Here is a 23,534-nt window from a genome sequence, read left to right as displayed (position 1 = left end):
TGAAATCATAATTCAGGAAACAATTCAGGATTTATCAAAACATTACGATATTAAAGAATTAGGGAGAACTAAAAAATTATTGGGGGTAGAATTTGAAGAAATCAATGGGGGAATTTTTATACACCAAAATTCTTATATTAAGACAGTTTGTGAAAATTTTGAAAAGTTTCAATACCCATACTCGACCCTCCCAATAGCGAAAGGTACAATTTTGTCTTTAGGTGATTGTCCAAAAACGGACCAAGAAATAAAAGAAATGGAGAAAGTACCTTATCGCAATTTATTGGGATGTTTGTCCTATATAGCAGGGAAAACTAGACCGGATATTGCATATACAGTTAATTTATTATCTCAATTTCAAGCAAATCCGGGTAAAAGACATTGGCAGTGTTTATTAAGACTTTTAGGTTATTTAAAATATACAAATTATTATAAATTAAGTCTATCTGCAATAAATGAAATTAAAATCAAGGGTTTTTCTGACTCAGACTATGCTGCAAATAGGGACGATAGGATTTCAATGGGGGGAATTATTATTTACATTGACAAAGTACCTATTATCTGGCGAACATTTAAACAAAAGTGTGTTTCATTGTCCACCATGGAAGCTGAGTATATCTCTTTGACAGAAGCCGCAAAAGAGGTGGTGTGGTTAAAAAGAATTTTAGAAGAAACATCACATTTTGAAATATCTGGATATAAATTTAACGGGTCTGTAATTAATTGAGACAATATAGCTGCAATAGAATTTTCAAATTCCCCTATAGAAAATTCCAGAACAAAGCATATTGATGTCAGATATCATTTTTTGAGAAACTTAGTAGAGGAAAATACATTTGAATTAAAATATGTGAAAAGCGCAGAAAATCCTGCGGATACGTTTACCAAGCCTCTGACTCGGGGTACATTGAAAAAAATGTGCAAACTCATTTTTGGTAATTATGAAAATGTAAAAGTTTAATATTCAAATGTGTAAATTTTTCAATGTTTCTCAAAAGTGTTTAAAAATTTTTTTAATTGTTGTTTGAAATATGTCAGTTTTCATGTCGTTTTGAAGTGTATCGTGCTGTGTAACCGAGAAGGGGGGAATTTGTTAGCATAAAATATTATTTTATTTTATTTAGTTTTTATTCTCGGTCCACAGCCGATAATTTAAAGAAAATAATTTAAAGTTAAGTGTACCTACTTTAAGCCCAGTCTGGTAAAAGTAGAACCTGTCAACTAGTTGGTGCTAACACTTCAATCGACGATTCCCCCACGCCATAATTAATGGCGACTGTTTACTGAAACCATCGGAGATTGCATGTCTCGATGTGTCGATTCAGAAAAGTTGAGTTGTCACCTGATCGACTCGAATTAATTCCACTCGTTGACCGCACGTGCTATGGAGAGGAGTACGAAGATTCGCGGTAGTGGAATATGCAAATGAGTGATGGTCGAAGTAGAAGTTAGTGTGGTGACGTCATCGAGGCATGGAATCTCATTGGTTGATAAAACATATATATTGTGGCGAGTGGCAGCAAGCGATCACTCTCTCGTCTCTCGTTTTTCTTCTTTCAACTATCCCCAGTGGTTGGTTCTGAAGGTGAAGCCTAGTCCGGCTCACGTGTAGGGGGGTTTTTCCCCGCGATGCTAGCGGGGGTTTTTGTGGTATGTGATGTTTAATATTCCAAGTCCTGGAATTAGTGAATCCAGGTGAAGAACCTGTTGTGTTGTGTCCGGCCAATTAAAATGTCGGGGATGTGAGTTCCACGTGTCTACCTGTGATGTTCACCGATCTACGAATTGTGTAATGGTGCTTTTCATTCGGACATTCCTGAAGTGTGATTCGGCGGACCTTTTGTGAGTTTTCTACCTGATCCTTCGGAGTGGCAAGTGACTGCATCGACATCTTGGTGACATTTTTCTTTATATTTTGGAACCACTTTTGTTATGATATTTTGGGGGTGTATTTTATGGGGATGTTATTCTAGTCATATTTAATAAATGTATTTTTCTGAAACATGTTTTTTGCTTGTCTCCAACTTGACATTACACGGCCAGTTAATGTTGGCTTAGTTTAAATATCTTAACTTCTGGATTTTAAACTTAACTTTAATTTATGCCAACAGGATGAACGAAGGCCCGACGCCGCCTTGTGCAAGGACTCCCTTTTAGTATGGGATATGTTTGCTGCGCACCGTTCAGACGTTGCTGTAAAACGAGTGAAGAAGCACAGCACAAAACAACGCTTGCCGTAATTGATGGGGGGTTGACATCTGTGCTTAAACCCCTCGACGTGTGCCTTAATAAGCCTTTTAAGGCCCATGTTCGGAAGTACTGGGCAGAATGGATAAGCTCCGGTTTGCCCACGACAACCAAGGGCGGCAACCTAAAAAAGCCAGATATAGCGTTGGTCGCCCGTTGGGTTAAGGACGCTTGGGACGAAATCCCCCGAGAAATGGTGATTAAAGCTTTTAAAAAGTGTTGCATCAGCAACGAGCTGGATGGTACAGAGGACGATGAATTATTAAGTGACAATGCCGACAGCGACACGGAGTTAGATTCCGACGCTGCCGCGGACGATGTTTATGATGATACAATGACGGAGAAGGACTTCCGCGAACTTTACTGCGCATCTGACTCGGAATCTGAGTTTGAAGGCTTTTGATAAGATTTTTATATTTTGCTGTTTTTTCTTTTGAAATAAATGTTTTTTATGTTTAAATTTATTTGAAAATATTTTGCGATTTTCTTTCGGAAGTTGGGGGTCGACTTATGCTCGGGTTTCAAATTTTTTTCGATTTTTTTCTCTGAAGGTGGGGCGGTCAACTTATATGTGAGATCGACTTGTACGCGAGTATATACGGTAATTCGACATTCAGCACCCAACACCTCAACAGGTTATCTTACGTAATTGACATGTGCTTTGTCGGAAGTTTACTGACTTCTGCCCAATAGCGGCAACCAATCATAGCGTGCCACAAATTTTCCCGAACACTTCCGATTCAAACTTAAACATTTGAGTGTCCGTGGCAGGTGGATGGGATTTCCCGTGCAAGGTTTTTCCCGGAATGGCAAAAGGTAAGTTACAAATCTTTTTTTTTCTTTTAACAATATTGGTGAAATCCTTCAAGAAACAAAAATAAAGGCATTTAGCCCAACACAAATGAATAGCGACTGTATTCTGTGTATAAAACAGAGATGCATGATTGAAAGGAATCATTCGTCCGCAGTTAACATGCCGCTTAACAAGAAGGAACGGGCACTGATCGTAAAACTGTTTTATAAAGAATGAGAGCAATTGCTTCGAAAGCTCTCCGTTCTTATCGGCAGATGAAAAACTTAAGAGGCCCCATGTCCAGCAGTGCCGTTAAACGCATGATTCGGAAATTTGAAGAAACCGGTTCCCTACATGTTGCTCCGGGAAGAGGACGACGTGCAACACAGCCGGCGACTGTAGATGAAGTTGCAATTGCAACTGCTGACGCTGCAAGGTCTTCCAATGCGTCTATAAGTGGTCGCTCAATAGCACGAACACTGAATATTCCATGGGCAACTGTGCGTATGATTTTACGCAAAATTTTGAGGCTCTACCCGTACAAGATGCATTTCGTGCAACAGTTGAAACCTCACGACCCCTCTGCAGGTCTGGATTTCGCCTTGCGTTCTCTGGCGAGGATGGAAGTGGATGACAACTGGCCGTTGCATATGTTATGGACAGACGAGGCTCATTTTCATTTAGATGGTGCTGTCAACACCCAGAACTGCTGCATATGGGGTTCCACCAATCCTCATGAAATACAACAACAGCCGCTGCATTCCCCATACGTCATTGCATGGTGTGGCTTCACGGCGAACTTCATTTTAGGTCCGTACTTCTTCTAGGACGTTAGAGGAAACGGGTGTGTTCGGTGTACAGTCACCAGTGACCGCTACGCTAGACTCTTCGAAGAACATGTTGTCCCAGCGTTAAGGCAACGAGGCTGTTTGGCCACCACAGTCTTCATGCAAGATGGAGCAACTGCTCATACGGCGGGACGTGCGAAGACTGTGATTCAAGCTCACTTCCCTGATGAACGCGTCATCTCGCGGACTTTCCCAATTGCCTCAGTGTCATTAGATCTAAACCCTTGCGACTTCTGGCTGTGGGGGTTTTCTCAAAGATCGCGTCTATCAAGGAAGTGTAACTTATGAAGCCGAGTTGAAAGCGTCTATCGTACGCCACGTCTCACTAATTCATCCCGAAATGTTGCATGCGGTCGTTGAACACACGATCGTACGCTCTCAGCATATTGTTGACCGGCAGGATATGCACGTAGAGCATAAGTGTGTGTAACTCAATAAACCTTCTTTTATTCTTTGAATTTTTAGTGTTATCTTTCTTTTTACGTCATTACAGCGCCATCTATTGGCGAGACATTTAATTTTTTTTTTTTTTTTGCAAAAACCTAGAGCGCATGTTCTACATTAACGTATATCTTAAATTTCATTCGGGTCCGTTCAGTAGAACCGGGGCTATGAGCCTCTGAGTACTGTGCGTTTAATTTTAACCACCCTGTATGTGGTGAAGTTATACCACTGATCCCAGTGAACTAAAACTTTAAATAAGATAAATAAATACCTTTGTGCTGAACAGTAAAGTAAGACCAACAACGTTAAAAAAAGCACAAATTTGCCAATTACAGCAGACACGTGTTTCGGCGTTATAGGGAACGCTAAGACCAACAACGTTAAAAAAAGCACAAATCTGCCAATTACAACAGATACGTGTTTCGGCGTTATAGGGAACGCTTTGCATTGAAAACGGCGTTCCCTATAACGCCGAAACACGTGTCTGCTGTAATTGGCAAGTTTGTGCTTTTTTTTAACGTTGTTGGTCTTACTTTACAAAACTTTAAATATTTGGGGATCAATTTTGCTCCGATCACGGGTGTACAGAGGGTTGACCCATCTAAAAAATTACAGCATTGGTTGAAGAATCTGGAGGAACATGTCCTGCGGGGTAATCAGAAAATCTTATTAATCAGAAAGTACATTATTCCGAGAATATTATATGAGCTCATAGGAGGAAAAGTACCCAAAATAAATCTAACAAAACTTGACCGGATGATTAGAAGAGCGATCAAAAACTTTTTGGGGTTACATCCCACTACCACAAATTTTCCGATCCACTGCAAAAACAAAGAGGGGGGCCTAGGAGTGCCAACACTAGAGAAAATTATCCCAGAAATGAAAATAATGAACTTGAACCGTCTAAATAAATCAACAAAACTGCATTAATGGGAGGGATTTTCCGTCCACTCAACTGAAAACGGAATATCGAAGTTAGTCAATCTGCATAATTTGAGTTCCCTACCAGACTTAAATTATGAGAAAGGTGAATGGAGAGTGGAGCAACTTGATCAATGGACTAAGCAGAAAGAACAAGGTAAAGGAGTCATACATTTTTGGAATGACGCCGGAGGTAACAGTTGGTTGCAAAAACCACCAAAACTAAGTTATAATAAATAGGTGACAATGCTCAGATCTCGCTCCAATATGTACCCAACTAAGTCAGTGCTCTTACGGGATAGAGAAGGTGACAGAACGTGTAGATTCTGTGGATAACAGACTGAACTCTCGCCCACATTCGTGCAAAGTGCCCACACTTTAGCAGTGGGCGCATAATACGGCACAATATTGTAAGAGCACTTGAGAAAAAAGTGTTAAGGATTAAAGACCCAGTGTGGATGTCTACTCGTGAGCAAACTTATCACAGAAGTGGGTACTTTACGACCAGATCTAATATTTTTCAATGATGAAGAATTCTACATCGTAGATGTTACAATTGTCTTCGAGACAAATGACCCATCGATCTTCCACAAAGCACGCCTGACAAAAGTTAGAGTACGAATCATTGATCCGTGCGTTGATCAGTGAAAAATTGGGCAACAATGGCAACGTGTTAGGATTTGCAATGGAAGCAAAAGGAGCCTGGCCAGAGTCTTGCAACACTTTCTTAACAGACATTGGTCTGAATGAATTTAATTTCGAAGCAAAGATTGCACGACAAGCATTCTACAAGACAATTAAAATGATAACAAATGGGTACTTCCATGAGTACTTGCAAGAGTGTCAACTCAATCGAGACAGGAGTTGAAGAGGAAGTAGACAACACCCCAGAAAACTCAGCACAACCCCAGAGTATTGAATGGGTTTCTCAAGTTGAGGAAGAAAGTGCCCCCCCCCCCCCAGAGGAATCAACATATTTAGTTTGAACTTGAATTTGTACTGTACACAAAAGCAATGTCTATTTATTCTTTGTAAATTTACTAAGTCTGTAAATTACCCCAGACATCGGATTAACGATGGGCGGAGTTTGAGAATAAACTCCTTATTTTGATGCAAATACCTCTTGAGTGAATTCTTTCACAAAAGGGGGTCTTCGCTAGATGGTAGATATAACTTCTTTTCTGATCTTCCATCTCAAATGGTATCCGAATTGCTTGCAATTAACGGATGGAACCACACGAGTTATCCGAAATTTTCTTTGGCTAGTAAAGTCGGATTTCTTTTGTGGGCCTACAGAACTCGGATCTTTAACGGTGGCGTCAGCCGATCCCCCCCCCCCCCCCCCCGAAATCTCTTCCACTGAGTCCATTCTCTCCTTAATTCTAACCCACGAAAGTGGGGACTTCTGGTACCAAAGGCCGAACTGGTGCGCCAGGGCTAATGGGACCCAGAGGAAGATGGATGTCGATCGGGTAATTCTCGAGTAATTCTGTAAAAGAATTTCTCCCTAAAGGAGAGCGCGAAAGGTATAATTTTCCTTCTTCCGACCCATTCATGCGCTGAAACCATGCACTTGGATGGGTCTCTCGGCCGTGTGGACGGGCCTACTAACTTAGGTATGAGAGCGAGGGTGGGCGCTGAGGCGAGCTACCCCTAGGGGTGTTTAACACCTCGGGGTTCGTAATTAAGCAGACCCCAGGCTAGTTGGAAGTCCCAGGGGCTTGTAACGGGTGCACCCAGACCCCGTGAGCACCTAATGATCCCAACAGCACATCTGGTAAAGCAGAAAACTGCTGGGTGAGGGCCATAACAGGCGTGAGGATACTATGATAAGGTACCTGGCGTTTAGGGGGAATTTCACACATACTGCGCCGGAACGCGGGGCCGAAGTTGAATTCCTTCCTCGTCCGTGGACATTATAAAGCGGGTATAGGATGCGACCGATACGAAGGCGTGATCTGACCCATCTCGCTCATCCTTTCCCCCACTCAAAGGCGAAACAGACCGCTACCGCGCGGCGGAGAGCCCCAATATTCGGGATTCGAATGAGTCGGGTACTCTCAGATCTACAGCTATCAGATTTCAAAACTGTCAACACAATAAAACTAATTGAACCATGGTGCGAAGTAATACCTTCTACAATCAATGACTTCTCAAAATTCCCCAAACAAACTACTACCGATTCAGTTTATCAACAAATCTTTCATGAAATCAAAAGCAAGAATTCTGGTTATAAAGACATTTTCACTAACGGATCAAAAGCAAACGATCACGTCGGCTTTTCTACAATAATTAATAGTCAGGTCACCGCAGAAAAACTAAACCCATCTTGTTCAGTATTTACCTCTAAAATAAAAGCTATATTTGCATCTCTTCAATCAATGGCTCAATCCAACCACAAAAAAATGGGTGATATACACTGACTCAAAAAGTTCAGTTGGAGTCATCATCGCTGCAATAATAATAGCCACTCTATAGTCATTCAGTCATATAATTTGTACAAAAATCTTATGCAAAATCATTTTCATGTTCTCTTTTGTTGGATCCCTGGTCATGTGGGCATTACAGGCAATGATGCAGCCGATACAGCTGCCAGAACCGCAAACATCATGGTCGATGATAGTGTTCCTTTTGATGACATTAAAAATGCAATTTCTGAATGTCTTATCACACATTGTAGTCGGGGGGCTACGGGGGAAGAAACTGCAAATTGTGATAAAATTATGAAACTCGGCATGCTTATAGACACTGTATAAACAAAAATTCGAGGAAGGGGAGGCATTCCAACCCTTGCGGCCATTTTTGGTCCAAAACCAAAAACGGCGATTCTTTTTTAAATTTTTGTTATATTTTTTTATCATTGGTTGTGTCATTCCATGGATGTTTATTTCATTTTTACTATTTAAAACTCCAAAAAATGTCTTATTTCAGAAATAATTTCAAAAAAGTGTTTTTTTGTAAAAAATCGACATTTTAAAATTGTGAGTTCCCTGAAGTGAATTCCCCCCCCCCCCATAACAGAATTACAGGTTTCTGAATTTGAAGATACATTACATTAGTGTTATATCAAAGTAGGGTTCCAGTTATCCTAACTCTAATTGCCTGAACTGTCCAATTATCCGGTCATGATACCCCTCGTTTTGAATGACTGAGCACGTATAATTGAAACTATTTGCGAAGGGTATAATAGAATAAGGACTTGAAGAAAAAAGGGAGAAATTAATTTCAAGACGGCATAATTCTAAAAGAAAGAAATTTAAAGTTGAATTTTAAATTTCTGTTGATTGTTATTATTACTATTGTTGCTGTTGTTAATTCTCCGTCACCCAATTGATCATCAGAAAGCTTTTTCTCATTTTATATTAAAAAAACACAGATATATATAAACAAATTCGAGTTCTGGAGCACCGTATTAAAGCTGGTGCTTTTAAAACTCAGGTTTATTAGACCATAGATTTCAACCAACTTTAGTATCTTTACTGAAACTTTGAAGGAGTTGATTTTGTGTGTGTGGTTTTTTTTTTTTTTTCATTTCAATACTATACGCTATATATATACTTTGGTAACTATGCTGGTGGGTTACCAGTTTTTATTCAAAATCTTTTTCTTTAACCCACAAACCTTCCAGACGTTCACAAAGTCTTTGAAAAAGGAATGTTTGTCGTAAAAAAGACAGTGAACGTGTTTTCTGTTATTGGATCGGACTATGCTTAGCAAAACAATGCCATAGTGAAAGGAGATGGTGGGGCTATTGGTCTTTCAGAGATCCAACTGCGTTAAGAAGATGGATGTTGGATGGTCTTCAAATTATCGATTTAATTACACAATTTGAAAAAGTTACCTCTGCTGATTTAAAGAAACGCTGTATATGAGCGATGAAGAAATGTTAAGTTTCCAAAGCATGTTTTCAAGAAAGGTCTTGAAGAGAAATAAGCTAAACATGAGAATCCATTTTTAGAGTCATTGAAAGAATTGTTCTCATTGGAGACTAATGTAGCAGTAGACGAAGAATATGTGGAGCAACTGATGAAGATTGGGCAAGTTGAGAAAAAAAAACAGTGCAACAAATTTATAGAGAAAAGAGTTGTGACTCAAAAGTCACTATACGTTCACGAGTAGAAAAACAATAACTTTTTAGCATTTCATTTTTCCAGAAAAATCAGTAAGTCTGCTCTTTTACTGAAAAGATTAAAATCCGATACAGATTTGTTTTCAAAGCTTTTCATTATTTGCATTACCATAAATTTTAACCTAGTTGAATTCCTCCTCTATAAAAATCAACCTCATCCTCCATCGATTTCAATAAATGGAGCTCTTTGAACGGGAAATAAGTCTGGTCAATAACATTCCTGCTCAATGAGTTAAATTATAGTATTCCTACTGATGAAAACAACTCGAGAGAAGAAGAAAACGAGTCAAGATGAGATGATGAAGATACAAATGATGAATGCTAATTTTAAAATAAGTGCAATGGAGATACATTGTGACGCCATTGTCTATGATGGTTCTTTCATCGTTCACATAAAACGACCTAAGACAGAAAATTATTCTGTGGAGTATCTGAATTCTTTTCAAGATACAAGAAGTAAGACATATAAGAGGAATAAGAGAAAGATATCATTTTAGAGAAAATGGTTTGCTTTCTAAGAACTGGTTCAGTTTCTACGAAACGCAGATAAGACAGAATTGTTTTCCATGATTGCACTAGCTATATGATCTTATGTTTGCTCTTAATGATGTGACGGTGATTTTCATCGAATAAGGCATCTCTAGTGCCATAAAATCACGAGGGAGCTAATTTCTGGATCTTCGTTCGTGTAATGCATGCTGATATAAGAGGACACATGAGCATATTCGTTGGAACTGTTGATAACGATGCTTCTATCAGTTGTACAAAAAGGGGATAAAGAAGATTTTAGAGCTGAAAAACACTTTCGACTTGTACTAGTCCAAGACCTAACGTACAAATTCGGTCAGCAAAAATCAGTTGTTCTAAGAAAATTCCACTCATTCTCAGCGGAACTCTCATGGTTACCTCTTTTCTTGCAGGTCGGAAAAAAGTGACGATGTGGAAATGATGAAAAGACTATCCTGATGTTATTGGTGTAGTTTCATATATATATATATATATATATATATCCTAACCTAAAAAAAATGCACACCTAATTAAAAATTTCAAATATCTCAGCAATTCATCAATCTTTGCTACTACCCGTCAGCATGCAACTTGACATCCGTAAATGAAGCTGGAAACTGTTTTTCCACCAGCAAACAATGATCAATGAATAACTTACCACCCACAGCTGAAGCCCTAAGGCAAGTTATTTAGTGCTTATCAAGGTGGACATCAGTGGGGGAGTATGTCTAAAAATTTAGCCTTAACTTCAATTTATGATTGGGGTTTTACAGTAACTAATGAAAAGCACGTTCTTATTTATTTGAGTTTGCCCGAGGTTTCAAGTTCTTGCTGAAAGCGAATTTACATTATGCAAGTAAAAAAAAAAAACTGCTCTCAAATAACTTGTGAGTGCTTCAAAAATGGACTTATCTAAACACCTATGTGTAAATACTGCAATGGAAAGTGTTATGTACTCGTGTAAATTACTTGTAAATTCAAACGTTTTAAATTGCCTTCTATATAATCGTTGTATGCATCACTTAAACAGATTTGTATTTCCATTTAGTTGTAGTTTTTGTAACAGTGAATTATATTTCAATAAATTATATTTCAATAACAGCACTGCAAATAAAATTAAAAGACGGGACGAGTTTGTAGCAGTTTCCCAGAATCGTCTTGACATTTTGGTTCAAGTTGCTAAGCTGAAATTAAACCAAATAATAAAAGATGTGGATAAAAAGCAGATAATTGGAAATAACAATTTTATTAATAGTAAAAATATTGCTAGCTTTATGCATGGCACTAAACTTCTTATTGTAGTAATTAAATATTTCTTCCTCTTACATCGTTTAAAACATAGAACAAACGCCTCAAATCGTATAATGAGAAAAAACTTGAAACTTGTTTTAAAGCGTTTAATAATAATAAAGATTGGAGTTCTGTAAAAACAACTTCCGTGCCCCCTCCGTCTTATTTCAAGTTGCACATATGACTAATAAAACTGCAAAATGTGAGTGAAACTTCCAAAAAATTGCATATTTCATTTCCAAGTGTTTGAAGGTTTTTTTTTCACCGATAATGAAAATTAATTTCGTTTTAACTAATCAAAGTGCTGTATTTATTCTTAAACGACAAGTCAAATGTTTGTTTCAAGTTTTGAAAAATTACTAGCTTTGTTTCTGGTTTTTAATTTCTAGTTTTATTCTTAGTTTTGTAATCAATTCAATAGTAAACTTTAAAACATAGGTTCGGATTTTCTGATGCTTCAGATTTCTGAGGTTCGGATTATTTAGTTCTACTGTAAATGAATTGATTTTCCTTATCACAGCGCTTTAAAATGCATAAAAAAACATTTCTCAAACGACCCCTCAAGAAATGTTAAACACTTAGATTAGTTATAATTTTGTTTAAAAAAATAAGTTTTTAAAATTAATTTTAAAATTAGGAGGTTTAGAGATATTTTGATAACTTTTTACGCTTTAGTAAGAATAATAGAACTCCCAAAAGAAGATACAGTGGGTGTTTTTCAAAAAATAAAAAGAAAAGTAGTTTTGAATTTTTGACCAAAAATAGCTGCCGGGGGGGGGGGGGGGGATTTTGAAATGCCTCCCTTTCCAAAAATGTTTTTTAGTACATTGTGAACATGCATGCCAAGTTTCATGATTTTATCACAAAATGCAGTTTCCGGCTATATTTTCTACCATAGTCCCCCTACTATTGACAGCGGACCTGGAATCTTGAAACACTAAATAAATTGCATTCGATCGAGCCGTCGGCTCAAGGTTTCAAATCATGACAACTTACCAGGAGAGAACTAGTTTTATTAACTCGTCTGTATTAAATGTAACATCAAACAGACAGTGTTGCATATTTTAGGCAACTGCCCAATATAATCAAAGCAAGATTCTGGCAGAGCAGTACTCTGGAGCAACCCGTTTCACTAATAATTTAGCCGGAAAAATAAATGCTAAAGTTGGTGAAAAGATTATTTTGCTTTCTTGTTTCCTGGTTCAACAAGATATTACACGGAGAACTTAGAATGTGCAATGCCTTTTGTCCGACGGGATGAATCGCCTGATTTCTCTATCACCACGAAATCGAATAAACTAGCCAGAAAACAGCACTGCAAATAAAATTAAAAGACGGGACGAGTTTGTAGCAGTTTCCCAGAATCGTCTTGACATTTTGGTTCAAGTTGCTAAGCTGAAATTAAACCAAATAATAAAAGATGTGGATAAAAAGCAGATATTTGGAAAGGTATTGACTTTTGTGCATACTGTAGAATTTCAGAAAAGAGAATTACCTCACGTGCATTTGCTTATCATCATGACATCTGACGACAAGACTCATCAACCAGATAAGCTTGATGACTTGATTTCATCCGAACTTTTTGGAAGTTGCGACTTTGAGTTAAGAGAACTCGTCCTCAAATGGATGATTCACAATCCATATGAAGAATTAAACCCTAACGCAACGTCTATGATTTGAAAAACGGGAGAACCAAGTGTCGGATTGGCTTTGACGTACGACACACGTATTTGTATGTTTTGACGGAGCTAAATAGTCCCTACAACCACAATATAATGGACCTTATCTTTTAATGCCCTGTACAGACAAGACTCACTTTTTTGATTAGCGGGAAACCTGTGATTATTACCAACCGACTTAAGTCCGCCCTTCTGCTTAACTTGGAACCAAACCATCCACGTCCACCATCAGAGCCGGTAGACTCGTAATTATGAACTTATACTTCCACTCAGCAGTGAGACAGAAAAACAGCCACCATTACTTATAGTCAGTTTTCACATGTTTACTTACTCTATGTATCTACCATGCGCTGCGTAGAATTAGAATAATGTTCGCGACTACGATTTCTTGTTCTTAATATTTTAGTCTTCATTTGTAATATTTAATAAATGTTTTTAGCGTTTTACAACAAAATGTTTCATTTTTAAGAAGTGTCCTCCAGCACTGCAGTGGTGCACACCAAACTAGTATATGAAAAACTAATTTTGTAGAAGTATTGTACAGTGGCCAATATTGTCCTTCGTTACACACTGACGCTCGTACCAACCAACGCGAGTTAAGGAAGACTAACTGTCCAGTAGGTAAATCCAGAGCTAACTCAAATCGCGAGGTTACTCACAGATATTATTATCCAATAGCGAGTCACCGAGACAGCTGATTTTTTTTTTTCTCCTTAGATGTAAAAGCAGCTCTGATTAGCGAATCTTTAGTCTAGTGATGTTGTTTGCAGGAGAGGCAAAGTCGCCGGTCGCCGGCCTCATTGTCGAATTATGGTTACTTACGCATATCACTTTTGAAGCATGCTGTTATTTATCTTTTTTCCTTTTCTATTTATTACCAAAATATGGCATCCTCCAAAACCAATTACACGCTTCACGAAGCTGAAATGCTAGCTTCTTTGGTGGACAACTTCAAAGAAGTAATAGAATGCAAAAAAAAAAAACAAATGCTTTTGCGAATGCTCAGAAGGATCGGGCTTAGGAGGTGTTAACTGCTCAGTATAATTCTATCGGCAGTACAGTTCTTTCTAGGACTGTTCTGCAGTTAAAAAACAAATGGAAGAATATGAAAAAAGAATGAAACAAACGAAAAACGTTGGAAAAGGTGGAAATCTTCCGCACGGGTGGCGCAACAAAAAAAAAATGCTAATCACCTAAATTCAAAAAAGAGTAGCATCGATGGGTGTTCTGAAGGAACCCATTGCATGCCTGTACGACTCCGACTTCCCGTAAAAAGAATCTTTACAGCAAGATTCAAAAAAATAGATTTTCATATACAATTTTACTTTGTTATATTTTAGTTAACATTTTGTTATATTTTAGCACTCTTCTTCCGAACGAGCGATATGGATGATTGACAGGTGACGGACTATCTCTACTTCACTGCCTAGCACCATCACAGAAACACCTGCCTCTACAAAAAAAAAATGAATCTTAAGATGTGACGACAAAAAAATTTCATCTGAAATGTCTATAGGTTCTTTCTTATTTTGTACATTTAAAATAATAAATAATATGTTATCATTGAATATTCTATGATTTACTTTTTTAAAGTCGTTTTAAAAACATGTATTCATAGATATCATTTCGTTACATCTTTTGTGTTGAAAAATTTAACGAAATCTCATTTCTTTGGTTAGTAGAATTTTACGAAAAGAGAAGTGGATTATCAGACAGTTTTCTCACTTCTAATTCAAGAAATGCAGTTTAAATTAAATGACTGCTTTCCACATTATTACATTTTTCTCCAAACTATAAAAAAATTAAAATTATTTACTTATTTGCTTGTATTTAGATTTACATACTTTCGTGGTAACCTGTACTGAAAACAAAGATTTTAAGTTAGAAGACTTGAATTTATCCTCAATGAATCTCATGAATCAGTGCTCGGAATCATTGATGGTCCGCTGGTTTGAGACCAGTGAATTCGGACCACGAGAAAATAGTCCGTGAGACAAGTGGTTCATGATCAGCGCCAAAACAGAAAGTTCGTCTTTACATTTTTAAAATGTAACTTTTATATTTACAGTAACTTTGATTAAATTTAGGTAATATTTTTCTCATATGATTTTTTTATTAAAGCCAATTAGCTACATTATGAATAAAATATCCCTACTCTAATTTCCTAAGTTTTGTGGGGTGCACAAATGTTTTAGAGGTGAGGTTATTACACTGCTCATTTATGTTACAAAAACATAACCTCACCAGATAAGGGTTCGGTTGGAATCTATTTAAAAGAACTGCCTGTTATTTTTTCTTTTTAAAATGTAGGGTAAAAATTAAATTCCAAGTACAGACATTTTTTTTTGTTTAGAAATTTTTATTTAAAAAGTTCACAAATTAGCTTTTATGGATATGTCAAACGTTGTATATCAAATATAAAAAAAATTGTATAGTCAATTTTTGAACGCAGATAAGTCCAGTAAATTAGTTTTCATTTCAAATTATCTCTCTATCAAGTTATTCTTCTTCTTCTTTGTTATCCTCAGTTTCTTCATCAGAATTTTCTGAAAAAGGTTTTTAAAGTTCAATGCATCTCTTTAAAAGAAAGAATACTAAATTTAAAGTTTAGAGTAAATCAGTTTTAAAAATCACATAGATGTTTTAAAAAAATAGCAGTTTTGCTAATATTCTAAGCTAATAAATTAGCAGTTACTAAATTATTAAGAGTCATCAAAATTTTACAATGAACGAATATATTTCTAGCAACGTTGGTTAGGGTGCTTTATATTTTTGAGTAATGTGCATCGGAAATCACGAACAACTGCTAGATTGAAGCCGTGATGTAACGTGAATGCAAAAGCGTAATTAAACGAATGAAATTGAGGAATGTCAGGTATAAATGAAGGAGCTTATTATAAAAATTTAGAATAGTTATACTCAAAATATCTTTTTCGGCAGCTGTACAAAAGTCAGACACATAATAAGTTCGGAGGGGATAGGATTACAGATGCTCACAGAGCAAAGTGACTATACTAAGCAAGCAAAAAAAACTCGTCGTTACCTGGGCCAGTAATAATTACGAGAAACAATATAAACTTTCTTTTTAACTGAAAGAGATCAAAACACACCTCTTTGACGTGATTAAGTCGAACTCTATCCTTACCAATGAAACCAAAATACCATTTTTAAATTTTTTGTTTTTTTGAGCATAGCAGTTAAACTCTTCTTTATATGGCTTTTGAAGTGTAAACTGTTCAAAAAAATACAGCTGCTGTAATTCCCCTATATATTGGTTAGTTTTTTTTGGGGGGATATATAAATTATTTTGGGGTTTTTTGGTGCAATTTAAAAAGTTACCTACATTGCGGTTATCGTTTTGGGATACCTTGGATAATGCTCCCCCTCCCAACTTTGAAAAACAGTGTGTCACTAACTTTTGTCTAAAAGAAATTGTCGCCAAATGCTAAGATACTTTTAGTGACCATAAAATGTCGTTGAAATTGTTTATACGAGGTTTCCAAACAACAGGATTACATCAGTTTCCAAAAAATGTTATTGAGTTACAAATCAAGTTGAAGGAATTTAAACTCAAGGTCTTTGGCGCCACTTCCTAGCGATGCAGACAAAATGGATGTTTTAACGCCGGCACATTTTCTAACTGATGCTGACAGTATTAGAACCCGAATTGGTAGACATGTCTGACAATAGGTTGAAAAGGTGGCAGCAAACCACTAAAGTAGTTCAGCAAATATGGAAATAATGGTCCAGAGACTATTTGTACCACTTGCAACAAAGGTCAAAATGGCAGCAAACCACTAAAGTAGTTTAACAAATATGGAAAAAATTAGTCCTGAGACTATTTGTATCACTTGCAACAATGGCTAAAATGGTACTTTGTGAAAGAAAACATTGCACTTGAGAGAGTGCTTTTAATTAATCAAGGTAACAGGCATGTAAATTCATGGAGTTTTGGACGTGCTGTTGACGTGTCCATGGTGCAAAAAGGTTAGATGGAACCAAAGGTACGAAGTACTGCTTTGGCCACTTTTTCGGCATGGTCAGAGAAAACAATGTCCTTGGTTCAGTTAATGTCGATGCTAAAGAGGGCCGAAGCCCTAGCTGAACAATAGAACAGATGGTGATAGGCTAGTTGTGTAGATGGACAGTATGAATCGTAAGTTTGGGTTCGTCTGGCAAGATTTTTATGCATTTTAGGTGTCCAGTCCTAAATCTTGCAATGATGGTCTTGACCTCTCTGAAGCAGTTGAGCTGTGCAGTAGAGAACTTTCCTCGTGGGCGAATGAACAGTCAATGGATAGCAACTGCATTGGCGTCGGCAAATTTGATAGGCTTGTGATTAAGTTTTTCGACGGAAAGGATAAATGTGTTTAGAGTATTTTAGGTGGCAAACAAAGTGTGGCATATTTAAACTTCCCATTACAAAAGTAGCTGTTTTACCAAATCCAATATTAATTAAATGTAAATGTGTCACAATTATGCGTACATATTTTAACGTTTTAATTGCAATATATCTGTTTCTTTTAATTGCGTGAGTTTTACGGTATTTTTGGACACTGTAAAGCTTATAACAGCAACACCTTTTGGGATCTCTTTCAACGAGTCACTAATCAATAAAATTGTCATCAAAAAAGATTTTACTTAATTGGTTTCATACTTTGAACATTTGTCTCTTCTGTCTGCGAAGCAAATGGTTCATCTACATGCTCAATAACTTCGGTGCCTACTTTGTACTCTTTCTGCCATGGTACGTAAATTGGAGGTGCGTAATGGAATGCAGAATATTTAAAGCCATATCCAATATAAATGTGATCGAAAATCCTAAAGAGAAAAAAGGCATACATTAGGTACAACGTACAAGCATGGTAGCATACTAGTTGTGAGTCGCATATTGACAAGCTTTTTGGCTCTACAAAAATAATCTCAGTTTTTTCCTAGACTGTTACTTTTCTTCTTCTTTCTTTGTGCAACAATGGCGTAACTATATTTTCAACAAATTTTGACAAGCACATTGTTGTTTACACAGTGTACTTCACTTTTTGCAAACTGCCGAAGTAATGACCACTGATCAAAAAAAATCAATGTCAATGCACCGTTCCAAAGTTACAAAAATCACCGTTGTTTCACACGTCTTTTTAATATTCCTTTTTACCTCCATTTTTACTTAGAGTGATGAAAAAACGGGAAAGCAGATTCATTCTGGTCAAGTTTTTAGTCAACATCAATGACCCCATTATTTGTCAGCTGCATTAGAATCAGATTCGTAGTTTCTAAAGATTGATAATGTTTAGCTCAAAACTAATTAACTATGTTACATAAGATGACCGAGTAAATGGAATTCTGAATAAAAACATTTAACAAAAAATTAAACTTTTCCAGTCATCACTGATTACGAAATAGGTTTTCGTTTGGTTCTATTGGTTTTCTGGCACAATAACCTTAATAGGCTACACTGGGTCAGACGATAGTTTTGTAGTTTCACAAGAGTGAAAAAATATTCAAAGTGAAAAATTACTTGGACTAAAGGGACATAAAACTTCTAAAGTTTTGCCGAAAAAAACAGAAGAATGAAGTTTTAAATTTTGAAAAGAAAATCGAAACAATAAACTACAGAACAATAATGAAAACCAGAAAAACACATACCTAAAACCGAAAATGAACATTGTTGCTGCGAAACGATGAAGTTCCATAAAAATATTTTAGAAATAAATACTATAATTTAAGAATTCTTACTTTCCATCATAAAATGTATAAGCACCAGGCCACAGATTTGATCGCAAGATGATAATTGCTTTCTCTACTAGCAACTTAGAGCTCAGACTTACAATCCAAGGATCCAGTCGCCCAATAGCTGCAATAAAATTAGGCATCCATACAATTTGTTTGTAGTGTATTAGAATTTGTTTGTAGTGTATTTTAGCCGTATCTGTTACACTAAGACCGAACAAAAAGAGTGTTCATCCTCATGTCAAAGCAACAGAATAAAATGATTTCTCAAGAAAAATAACGCTATATTGCACCCTTGAATTGCCGTTTTCCCATTAAGAATACGAATTTTTAAAAAATCCCGTTAGTTATCGAAGCTGTTACAAATTCGTATTTCAGTAAAGTAATTAAACTATTATTTCATCAACGAAGATACTAAAAACTCCTGAAATTACTTGGAAGTAAGCTGGTTTTAATATAGCTGCACTGGACTGTCTAATTTTTAAAAAGTGTTTTATTTAATTAATAACACTAGCCATTTAGTAGCATAACAGTTTTAAATAAGTCAATATTGAAAGATAATTGGTTGGTGTTCTGATATGATTAACAATACTCAGAATCGGTGAACTTAAAAGCTTCTCTTTGCCCTAATTTTTTGCAAGTTATTGAACACACAACTGTAACACAACCAAGGTAGGTTCAAAAAACCATGGGGTGATTTTTTTCTTGTCTTGCAGAAAAATTCCATTATTTAAAATATTGGAACAAATTAAGGTTTTTTTCAGTAACCAAGTACCTTTGTCATCAGCTATTGTTCTGAGTAAAGGCACTGAAGTCTCTCTAATAGCTTCAAAAATTTCAATTTCATCATCATCTTTCTCATCATCTCCTTCCTCATCTTCAGCATCGTCTTTTTCCTTTTCCTCTTCATCGGCATTTTCCTCCTCCTCCTTCTCTTCTTCAGATTGCGACATTGGAGTGCAGCGTCCCTGCAAAATTAAAAATAAAATAGGCTTTTTTTCTGCAGTTTTTCTTTTCCTTTTTTTATTTAGAGCAACTCTGTACTGCTTTCTTTTAAAAAATGTAACACTAAAATCTTGTACGAGTGGTTTTACCAAATGTACTTCCACTAATGCCTGCATTTTCTCAACTTTTAACGAGCATGAAAGAACTTTTAAGCTCATTCATGCTTTTTTTTTCCCTTTTTTTAATATTTTTGAAAGCGTATTTCAAAATTACTGAGGGAAATAACATTGCAAATGTCTACAATAATTTAAACTTCACTAAAGTAACGGCACATAACTGATGGATGCTATCTCTTTTGTCGGCACCAAACTATGGCGTATTGGTACTGAACTCCTTTTTATTTATAAACAAATCAGTCTAAAAATAAGCTTATTCTTTTGGTGTTTTGTTGAAGAATTTAAAAACTCCATACATGTGTTTATTTTAGCAGAACTTTTTAAAGTTCAAGAAGTTTTATGCCCTTTTTCTCATTAACCAATTTCATTTTTGGTGCCATTTTCAACATTCTAACTGTAGCCTGTATCAGTATGGCCTATTAAGACTTTTGCGAAGTAAAAATCAATAGAATTAACGAACCAAAATGTGCTTTCCTTTAACTCTTCGTTTTTATACTTTGGAGTGCCGACTATACGAATAAAAAGTTTTAGCTATTTACAGATACTCTGCACTGCTTTTAAGCATTGTTAAATTGACAGTTTTAACTCCAATGTTTTTCCGACTTAAATTTGTTAACATGTATTAATTTCCACAGATACCTGATCCAGTATTGCTGGTCTAGAATGAACCCATCCTTCTAGACCTCGGGAAAACAGTTCCTTAACATTTTTTGTTTCATATTGTTTATTCTTTAAAATTTCATTGCTCTTTTTCACATTATCTTCATTATCATCTTGCTCATTTTCATCGTCTTCATCAGCTTCAGCTGAAAAATATAACATTACTTTGAAATTTTTCCTGCGTTTTGAACGGCATTGAATAATTTGGAGGATATGTTGGAGGAGAAAAAACACATTATAAAGACTGCGGAAGAGGTTTTTAAGCCCTTATGTAAAAAAGCGTACAAGATATTTCACATTTTTTGCAAACTAACAAGCCTGGTGGGTCAAATTGCTTACCTGAAAATCATAACATTCAGATACTTGCGAAAAAAGCAAATAATGCGAGTAGAATTATAAACGAGCACAATTGTTTTTTTTTTAGATGCTAAAAAATTATTTTCTTTGAGATAGGGGGGAGAAAGGGAAAAGAAATTAATTCTAATTTTTAATAAAATATCAGGTACTTACAGTGCAAAGTGTAAAAACTTTCAGGCGAAATAAATGTACATGAAGAAATTCGAGCAATTTGAGCTCTTACGTAGTGCGCTTCTTTTCCATCAAAAATCACACATCCTCTTATCTAAAGAAAGGAGAATACAACAAGCACTTAATTGATACGTAGTATTTAAACAAATTCACCAATACGTTTTGAATACACATATAGAATAAGAAGATTCAGGAATCTGTAGAGGAATTTTTTCAATAGCTCCTTAATCGGTCAAAGCATCATTGCACATCAAGATCCTACAGTAACTTAAAAGCAAGCAATGGTGTTTTTTTATATGTCTTTACCTTACTATTATTTGACCAAAAACTAAATTTTATTCTTTAAGATATTGCTCAGTACTTTCAATCAAGAACACAACATTTATCATGCGAATCATAGTGTAAATCCCATCATTGTTTCCCTCTGGGTGATTTCACATCAGAAAGCAAATTTTTCATACAAACGTTAAAACTTTAACCTCTCTGGTGCTACAGTTGATTAAAAGAAAAACGTAGAGCTTATAAAATAACCGAAGAATCTTTTCTTTCCTTTTCAGATCATCCTCATAAACGTTACTTACTTCATCTTCTAAATTTCCAGTGAGATATCGCTTTAGCTGCCGTGCTTCCACAATATGGAACGGTTTTAACAAAGGCAAGCACCTCCAAGGTTTTCCAACTGAAAAATTATTAATAATTAGTAAAATGACACCGAATGTCACTAAATGGGGGAATTTATTTTTGGAACTCAGGATCAAGGTTGAACTAGCCAAAAATTGTGATTTTTTTTAAAAAAATTGTGTGACATAAGAGTTACAATAATGATTGGTTTGAGTCTGCGTTAAAAACAGCCACACTAAATTATACAGCTCCAATATATCAAAGAAAGACTTTCGAGTTTTAAACGGTACGCTACACTTAAATAAATAAAACATAAAATTTCAGAATGAATAATATGCGAAGAAATTTCGAAAAACTTCAAAAAATAAGCAAAAATAGACGAGCATGAACGTTACATTAAGAAAAGTTGATATCGCATCCCGGCGAGGAAAGTAACACAACTGAGGAAAATTATTTGATTTGGAATGGCAACAGCCATTCAACTCTTCCTAGCATGAACTCGAATCAAGTGTTCAGTCGCCACTGAATCACATTCGCTGAATGTAGAATTTTGATATGACGAAAGTCACCCCTTTTGATGGGATTTATGTTCCCTATTTTTGATATAAATTACTTATGTGCACTGTATATACGTTTCAACTAACAGTACCTAATTAAAATGTTTTTTCTAACCTTCAATAAGTGTTTGTCGATTTTTGAATTTGATGTGGGAAGTTTACCCACGGAACCATTTTACAATACACCAAAAAAAAAACAGCATTGGATAAAATCAAGGTTTTATGCTCCAGCAGGTAAAAATAATTCAGAAGGGATTCAGGGAGCTTTATGGAGAAACTCGGCACCCCATTCCCCTCTTTGATGCAAACACTTTTGCGAAGAGAAAATGCAGAAGCACCGCCATCAAGCTTTTAAGTTCCAAATCTGCGAGTTGAATGCCAAGAGGGAAGCCAAGAAAACAGTAGCAAGACTGAGGTTTAGACACTTTAAGGGGGATGAGGATAGGGACTGACGGAAGCAGGACCTATACTGCATGCAGAAATTGCTCAGGGGCAGAACTCAGTTCGCGTCACATTTTCTCATGCCCTGCCATTTCGGCTGCACTGCAGCAAGTTACCGATTCCCCTAAAATTTTTATTCGCGCAAAAAAACATTTATCTCTGCACACGGCACAATTTGAAAGAAGCTCATGAACACGACAACCAAGCAACCAACACAAATATTACAATTCGAGCAAAAAAATTATGATCTGATGTTTACTGGTTAGTTTTTTGTTGTTTAAATTAATAATGCACTTAAAATTCTAAATTATGACAATTTAATGACATATTGCTTGTATCGTTTTCAGGCCACCATGCTCCAGTTTTGTAAGCTATATTTTTGCGAGTTCTATGGCACGAAAAACCATTAAATGCAGATTTTAAATCTAACCAGTACGTTTTCCCATATTTTGACTTATTCCACCCTGGCAAGGAAGACACATATGAGGCAGTGAGAAGCAAGGCGAAGTGCCAAAATTAAAAATTTGGAGAAACCAGTACAAGTGATAGGTGAACCCCTCCTCTGTCTTGGGGCAAGAGATAGTACAAGTAGCCCTGGTAGGTGCTGCTGTAGAGCATGATTTAGAAAACCTTTTCAAAGAAAGCCTACCTAGGACCATAACTTTAAACATGCTTTACTCGAAACTTGAAAATGTCCACTTACATCCCTTTGCTTCTCACTACCTCATATGTCCTAGGAATTAATTATGTGAAGAGAGGTACAGAAATAAATAATATTCAAATTTTCTTGCTAAAAAAATGCAATGGGAAAAATTTACTTTCACTGCATACAAAGTACAAATGTTGATTAACTCCAGTTCCAGCTTCTTCCGCAGGAACAGTCTTCTTTTTCTTTTGTTTAGGCTCTGGTATTGGAGGAGGTGATTTTTCTTCATTTTCTAGAAAAGGAAACAAATAGTGAGCATTAATGCTTAGAATCTTTCCTCTGGTATCAGTACTTAACTAACTACGTGTATGATGT

At 36.2% G+C, this 23,534-nt stretch overlaps 1 protein-coding gene across 2 annotated transcripts; it reads right to left on the bottom strand.

The window, feature by feature from the left end:
• Positions 1-15,298: 15,298 nt before the first annotated feature.
• On the bottom strand, positions 15,299-19,783 carry LOC129230078 (radial spoke head protein 6 homolog A-like). 2 transcript variants are annotated; one of them, XM_054864469.1, is made up of 4 exons: positions 19,361-19,783; positions 18,592-18,709; positions 17,516-17,679; positions 15,299-15,404 (listed from the first exon to the last, which is right to left on the bottom strand). In XM_054864469.1, exons 1-4 carry the CDS (start codon positions 19,746-19,748, stop codon positions 15,358-15,360), a joined length of 717 nt encoding a protein of 238 aa, XP_054720444.1. In that variant the 5' UTR covers positions 19,749-19,783; the 3' UTR covers positions 15,299-15,357. The 2 variants fall into 2 exon arrangements, 1 of the variants encoding a protein (XP_054720444.1); XR_008581149.1 differs by lacking the exon at positions 18,592-18,709.
• Between the last annotated feature and the right edge of the window lie 3,751 nt (positions 19,784-23,534).

Source organism: Uloborus diversus, chromosome 9 (assembly GCF_026930045.1).
Source record: "Uloborus diversus isolate 005 chromosome 9, Udiv.v.3.1, whole genome shotgun sequence".
Classification (NCBI taxonomy): Eukaryota; Metazoa; Arthropoda; class Arachnida; order Araneae; family Uloboridae; genus Uloborus; species Uloborus diversus.
This window is presented reverse-complemented; position numbering and strand designations above follow the sequence as displayed.